The sequence below is a fragment of the Montipora foliosa genome, unplaced genomic scaffold (genome assembly GCF_036669935.1).
Source record: "Montipora foliosa isolate CH-2021 unplaced genomic scaffold, ASM3666993v2 scaffold_249, whole genome shotgun sequence".
Classification (NCBI taxonomy): domain Eukaryota; kingdom Metazoa; phylum Cnidaria; class Anthozoa; order Scleractinia; family Acroporidae; genus Montipora; species Montipora foliosa.
This window is the reverse complement of record NW_027179551.1, coordinates 137,501-145,000: the sequence shown is the minus strand read 5'-3', so window position 1 is coordinate 145,000 and position 7,500 is coordinate 137,501. Positions and strand designations below refer to the sequence as shown.

At 37.1% G+C, this 7,500-nt stretch overlaps 2 protein-coding genes across 2 annotated transcripts in view; one reads left to right on the top strand and one right to left on the bottom strand.

Moving 5' to 3' along the window:
- The window catches only part of LOC137986616 (protein FAM98A-like), a 10,902-nt gene extending 6,578 nt beyond the window's left edge, over positions 1-4,324 (bottom strand). The window contains exons 1-3 of the mRNA XM_068833585.1: positions 4,197-4,324; positions 3,726-3,865; positions 1,651-1,707 (exon numbers count right to left, since the gene is read on the bottom strand). Of these exons, the coding sequence (XP_068689686.1) occupies positions 1,651-1,707; positions 3,726-3,865; positions 4,197-4,234 (235 nt within the window). The 5' untranslated portion in view covers positions 4,235-4,324. The remainder of the gene's footprint in view (positions 1-1,650; positions 1,708-3,725; positions 3,866-4,196) is intronic.
- Positions 4,325-4,429: 105 nt separating this feature from the next.
- LOC137986615 (26S proteasome non-ATPase regulatory subunit 8-like) overlaps positions 4,430-7,500 on the top strand; it is an 11,084-nt gene continuing 8,013 nt past the window's right edge. The window contains exons 1-4 of the mRNA XM_068833584.1: positions 4,430-4,580; positions 5,889-5,961; positions 6,574-6,676; positions 6,829-6,922. Of these exons, the coding sequence (XP_068689685.1) occupies positions 4,464-4,580; positions 5,889-5,961; positions 6,574-6,676; positions 6,829-6,922 (387 nt within the window). The 5' untranslated portion in view covers positions 4,430-4,463. The remainder of the gene's footprint in view (positions 4,581-5,888; positions 5,962-6,573; positions 6,677-6,828; positions 6,923-7,500) is intronic.

Sequence of the window (7,500 nt, the reverse complement as noted above, 5' to 3'; positions counted from 1 at the left end):
ATGAAAAAGTTACACTTTCTGTAAGCCATTGATGGTCATCAAGGATACACACGGCACATGCAATGCCATCAAATTTTTTTGTTATCTATAAATCCTTCAATTCAGTACAAAATAGAAGTTTGGCCACCAAGAATCTTTGGCTTGTACTTTAAGGTCTCAGTACATTTTCTGACATGACATGAGAGCTCTGGACATAAACACTGAGAGCTGGGAGTGCACAGCAGCTGACCACTGCAGATGGCGCGGTGTGTTGAAGAAACAGTTGAAGATGGGCGAAAAGAAGGTCCAGAACCTGGCAGAGGACAAGAAAGCCAGACGGAAAATGCGCACACCTGGAGACAACCCGGCAACCACTTATACCTGCATCCACTGTGGCAGAGTTTGTCGCTCCCAGATTGGCCTCTTCAGTCACAGCCGTAGCTGTTCCAGCCATGGACCTACCACGGCATCCAACTAGGGCACATCACCATCCATGGTCAACACCAACTGACGGAGGCCTTCCCCTACTACTACTACTACTACTACTACTACTACTACTACTACTACTACTACTACTACTACTACTACTACTACATTTTCTGAACAAATCCACTTGATCAGTAAGATGAACAGTTTTTGAGGTTACTAGTTTGGTGCTGAGATTCATCATGAAACTTGATAGAATGTGGAGTGCAATAACACAAGGTATCGACATTTCTCAAGCCAGACCACAACACAGGTAACTTGGTGCCCTCAACTCTTTACGAACATTTGTTCTTTAACATCCAAAAGCTTTTTATGAACAAGGGTTGTGAGAGGACATTACTAAACAATGAAACAGCAGTACAGCGAAGCACCAAAACACCATGTATGACCTCACCATACATTAAATACTAACAAACAAAGGTTGGCCTGAAAAGTAATTGCTCCTAATCCCAGTCCTAATATGAATCCTAATCTTAATCTCACTGAATTAGGAGCATTTATAACATTTTAGGCCTAGTCTTATTAGGCCTAAAACAATATTTAATCTCAAATCCAACCTTTGTCTGTTAGTATTCAGTGTATGGTGGGGTCATACATGGTGTTTTAGTGTTTCGTTTCGGTGTTTCGCTGTTTTGTGGTTTAGTAATGCCCATTGTGAGATAGGGAACTACATTAAACAATAATATATCAGTAATAATTAACAATAATTTATTATTCCCCGAAATATTTTTGCTTTCATGGTATAATAAATGATAGGTAATTATTTGAAAAAACAAAAAGGATTTTCTTCGTCTGTCACCTCCACAAAACAGCTTGTGGCCATTTTGAAAAAAAAATCCTTATTTATATTTTTATAATCACCTCAAGTGCAACCGATCAGTGCAGAGAATTTTCATTAATCATCAATGTAATTATACCACTAACAATTTAATTTATTATTAATAATAATTACAGTTATTATCATTCTTATCCAGTGGTTCATTAATCCATTCACTCCTGGGAGTCATACTTAACAGATTTTACTCTGGCTAACGCAGCCAGATGATATTTACTCGTCAACTGGGCTCGTCCTAGGGCGCTTGAGGGGTCAAAGGTTATTGAGTACTACACATGGTACAAAGAAAGCACTTTCTCTTCTCCTTCCTATGTCTCAAACATGCAGCAATAAACAGTCTTGAAACTCACCCATTTCAGTTAATAAACCACTCATTTCCATTCTGAAAGTTTCCTCATCTTCTTTTTCTGAAATGTTGAATTATGAAACATGAGGGAATAGACTGTCAAATAAATAATTGTGCAAGTACATGTAAAACCTTAAATGTCTGAGAGACTGATATAAGTGGCTTTCAGTTAAAATTAGACCAAAGAGTATTCCAATAATAAATTGGTCATCCTTGAATACACCAAGAGAGATCTTAATTAAAAGTGTTTAGGACAAGAACAGTAAAACCATATACAATGTGTTGAAAACGTTGTATCTGATCTGATTTTTAATATGATTATATATAGATAAAAAATAGTCTTAAACTGAATTTTCGGTTACAACTACAGCCTTCTTCAGACAAATTCCACTCAGAACTGCATATAAATTTTTACTCCGAAGAAGGCTGCAGTTGCACCGAAAATTCAGTTTAATAAGTCAGAATAGTTTTTATCTATATGTATTGTAACCAAATTACCAGGTATTAAAATCAGATCAGATACGTTTTCAACACATTATATTATCACGATGCATGTATATGACTAATCTCCTTTCAAACATTTACAAGTTAAACTATAATAATATTTGAAGAAATTATTTTTCTGCAACTGACGGTTTTCGGATACTTGAAAAAAACAAATCCCATACTATGGTCTAGGGCCCGGTTGTTCAAAAGCCGATTAACGCTAATCCCAGATTAAATTTTACCAAAGAGATTATTTCTCTACTCCCAAATGCTGTTCAACGCTGATATTCAGCAAAATTTACATTAGAGGAAACCAATCTTGAAAAACAAAAATAAGCAAAAGAAAGTTTCATGAAAAAGTTGATGAAAGGAAACCAAACTTAACACTAATCCTGGATTAAGTTAATCGACTTTCGAACAACTGGGCCCAGATGGACAGTTAAAATTCTCATTGCCTACCTGGGCTGGAGAAAAGGTATGACCTTCATTTTATTAGTACATGTAATAGGACTACATGCTGTCCAATTTGGAAATAATTGTATGAGAAAATTCTGAGGACAGCCAAAGGCCGAGTCCAATTTGGCAGTCCGAGGAATTTTTTTAATCTAATTATTTCCAAATTGGACAAGCCTGTAGTCCTGTTACCTATTAATAATAATTATTATATAGCCAGTCACTTGTAATTGGGCATTGCTCAGCCAAGCTATTATCGTTAAAGAAAGGCAAACTAAAATACTGTGAATTATTATCATTTCCAAAAATTATTCTACCTGAACTCCAGAGGAATTCTTTGTCTGCTTTGCTTAAAGCATGAGGGGAATTTTTTTCACTTTCCGTAACCCTCCGCTCACTTAAAATTAAGTTGTTGCCTTGAATTTGCAAATTCATGATCTCACAAAATACTGTAGTTTCTGCCACAGTTTTTAAAATGACCATCCAATGAGCACTGCATGACAGCCAAACTTTCTGGTTTGTATTTATGACCATCCTTTTTCCTCATTTCTGCGAAAAAATGGCAAAGAACTGCTTCTAGCTCATGATGAGGGATATCTTCCAACTTTCTCACCTCAATAAGCTGCACCTTCCACTCTGAAAAAAATTCACCCAAGTTTTTGTACTCTTGGAGGTGTTTTAGTTTTGGTTTTTTCCTCTCAGGTTGGCAAGCTCTTCTTCTGGTAATGTAGGAAATCTTTCATATCATTGAAAAAGTCCAGAGAAATGGGAACATTTTGGCAAATCTCTGCGGCTCAACTCCGCCATTGTCAACCCGACTACAAACAGAGACAACAGCGCTGATGCTATGCTTTGTGCTGATTGGCTAGTTTCTATAATTTACCTATTGTAATTTCTGGGATTTGATTGCCTTAGACAAACTATCCTATATTTTCTAAATTGGACAGTTTGCCTGTTTGTAAAGGAAAACTCTACCTGAAACTATCCAAGTTAATCCTTAATTGGAAAGTTTTAAAGAATTAAAGAATAATAGCTATACTGACAATTGTGGATTAACTACCAGCTATATAATTGCTACTTTTCATGTTCTGCTGCTGCACTATGGGAGATGCTAGTTAGGAGAAGAAAAGGGTTATTTACCTGACACATTTTCTTGTATAATACAAAGGCCTTTCATCTCTTTGACAAGCCAAACGCACAGTGTCATAAACTCTGATTTGAGCTTTTCCCCTTGGACAGCTGCTGTTAATGCTCCTTCCTCCATGAGAGCACCATCAAAACTTAACAGAGAAGAAACAACAAGATCATGAAAAAAAATCAATTTCCAGCACAACATTATCGGTACACATATTGTACATGTGATAATCACCTTATGACTAACATTTAACGGAGGTTTCAAAGAACCCTACGGGTCAACTCATGAATGCACTTTGTCTTGAAATGCACTGGTGAAACGTAAGCATGCGAGTTTAATTTTTTCCTTTGACTTGTCTTCTAGTCTATTTTGGAAAAATCATTAAATGTATCCATGGAGTGACTTCGGCCCCACCAAAACTGTTAAACTAGCGCTTCGCCCTTAAACGCGTATCAGTGAAGTAACTCAAAATTTACCCAAGGTCTTCCAATCCATCTTGTATATCACTTTCCATAGCACAAAGGCAAAAAAAACGACTTGTTGGCTCGTGTAAATTTCTTGCGAACCTCGATTTGTTGAAATCTACCAGGCATTCCTCTGTAGGACCCAGTCTATCATACGCACAGGTATAACTTATAATTTAAATACACTATAATAAGGGTTACATGAAGTAGCTATACTTAAAGTTATCTACACCGCTGGACAAAATCCCTGCAGCAACTGTGCATGAGCAAAAATCCAAGATGGCTGCCCAGGCCGGCTTAAAAGAAGTTGTGTCTCTTTATCAAACTTTGATAAAGGAATGGAATAGAAAACCTGTTGATCTAGAAAAAGTAGGAAAGCTTCTTTCTGGAATGAAGGTAAGTAAGCATTGTTTTTTTCCGTAAGATAAATTCGAAGGAACTGTGCAGCGTAATATTGCGGATGAATGAACAGTATAATTTAAGCTTAATTTTTCTTCAGTCATAGTTTTTTTTACCTCGATTTTTGTTACCCTGCGTTAGCCTACAGGTGAAATTTTGTTGACCAGGTCAACATTAATTATCTGTGATTCTGTCCAAATTAATTTTGTGGAAGTAGTTCGTCCAATCACAGGTCAGTTATACTAGTTTCGTAGTTGATTTTGAAGAGTGAATGGTTTTAATTTCCTTAATATTTTTAGTGGTTGACTTTAAAATAACGTCAAAGAAGCGCAAAAGGAAACTTATTATGTAAGCATAATGTGGAAGGAAAACGAAAATCCTTTATTAACATAACGTGGAATGTTTCGCTCTCATTCTTTGTCTAGCGTAGATATCCAGATGTCCAGAAAGTTGTTTGTTTGACAGCTGAATGTTGTTTTTTATCAACGTTTGTAGACTTTGATAAACTAATTTTAATATGTTACGAAAATTGCATATGATTGGGGTATCAGCCATCCCAGAATGGGTGAGATATCGGGGAAGTTAGACAGCGTTTACACAAATGCAGTTTCATTTGTAACTGCGTCATCTTCGATACGGTTACACCTTCTGTTTAAACGACACCGATCAAGACTGTTGCCGAAACTGTGTCGATTTGAAATCGTTACCAAATGTGGATCGTTTTCAAAACGATGCGGTTTCATCTGTCGTGTAAACAGCGAAACCACATCGTTTTGAATACGGTTACTGTTTTGGTGCGAAATTTGCATTGTTAAATTCAAAATAGTGAATTTAGCACGTAGTGCAGCCCTTGCTTGGACCATCATGACTTGGATTTTCTGGCGAAAACGGTGCTGTGTAAACACTTCCAAACCGCATCAATTTTGACGCGATGATTAGGCCTAAGGTTAGCCAATTTGAAGGTTTTGGGTTGCTTTAGTATTGATTGCTTCTAGGTTTGTTCTTTGGATATCATTTTTGGAACTTTTAAATAATTTTTCTTTTTTCTTCTTTTGCCCGCCTCGAATAGCCCTCACTAATTGCGGGCAAAAGCTCTGTAAGTTAGAATCTTTTAGATCTAATATAGATATTGTTGTTGTTGGGTTGCTTTAGCATAGGTAAAACAATGACCTGTAACGAGTGACCTGTGTTTAAAACTTGCCGTACATGTTACCCTTGAAAATATAATAATGTTTACCACTAATCTGTATGTGCAGCTGTGTTGCAACTTACTGACCATTCACTTTCCATCCATTCTTCCTTTAGATGGCTTTGATTCAATTCTCATTCTTACCAACATCGTCAACCAAACCAAGTCCTCAGGAACTTTTGTTGGCAAGTAAGTTGCTAATGCCATTATTTTGATATTGGGATGGCAGTCCCATCTGCTCAGTTGACAAAGAACTGGACCACCGTAGGCCTCAAGTTGCTGGCTCAAATGCCACCTAGACAATCACTTTCAGAAAATGAGAAGGCAGTGTAGCTTTTGTAAAGAATTTTGGATATTATGGTCTTTTTGGAGAAATGTAAGGAAAAATGTAACAATGAAATTTTTTGGAAGTGAAAAAGCCACAATCTGTTTGCAAAAAAATAGATACCAGTGACATTGTCTAGCTCAGTTGCCTTTCAACAGTTTGTAGCTGTGGAGGTTCATGTTTGTTGGAGATTCCCATACTCTTGCCTTCTTAGGAGTAATTGCTACCTGTAAGTGTTAAAATCAGGAAAAGATCCAGTGAGTTACAGTGTAACCCATGGACTCCTAGACTTGTCTGTCAAATGCCAGACAATTTTACTTGTCAATGAGGGAAGGGGGGGTGGGGGGTGGCTCAAGAGTCAATGGGGGGGGGGGGGTCAGGAGTGAATGGCTTAATGGTGTTACAGTCACAAATGGTAGTATTAGTCTTTTGGTTATGCCATGGTTAATACAGAGATTATTGTACTTCTGTTTTAGGGGATGCGCTAGAAATTGGAGTTCAGTGGAGTATCTTAAAAAAGGATATCCCATCATTTGAAAGATATATGGCTCAGTTGAAGCCATACTATCTGGATTACAAGTAAGGGGTCAACCTCTTGTGAATGCACGAGCCATTAATTACAAGGAATGCAACACAATGTATGTTTTGACCTACATGTATTAATAGTAAACTAATACCATGACATTGTTATTATTATTCATTTAAGCTTTCATCCTTTTCTCTTTTGATAGAGGTACCCTGGAGGAATCTGCTTACATGTATCAGCTTCTGGGCCTAAATTTGTTATCTCTTCTCGCTCAAAACCGGCTAGCAGAGTTTCACACTGTAAGTTAATAGCCTGGTGCTAAATGAGTTGGCTTCCCATGAAGACCATCTCCTGCTGAGGTTCAAATCTTTTCCTGGTTCAAAAGTCTATAAACCACTTTAATTTTGACTTTACTTTGTTTCAGATCATAAAGTAATAATAATGAATATTAGACAAAGAAAAATCAAAATTGAACTGGTTTAAAAGATTTTGAACAAGGGCAAAAATTGAACCACAAGATACATTCATATGCACCACTGCAGATCAGGAAGAGGGGGACATTGGGGGTTGCCCAATACCGCATTTCCGCACCAAAACTTGGCAAATACCGCGGGCAAAAACAGTTAAATACCAAAATGGAATTAATGTTATATATTTTCTTCCCCATGTTGCTTTGCGTGCGTGGATTACCTTTGTCAGTACAGCAAACAATAATATTGTTAAAACGAATTGCGCTTGTAAAGCGTGATCTTGCACCAAGGAGGAAGGTTATCCTAGCTGTGTGTTTTCTTGAGGGTCAGATTTTGGGGTACATTTGTGAAATATCCTGTGAATCAGGATGGATGTTCTATATTCTTGAAGTTGAGGAGAGGTGAAA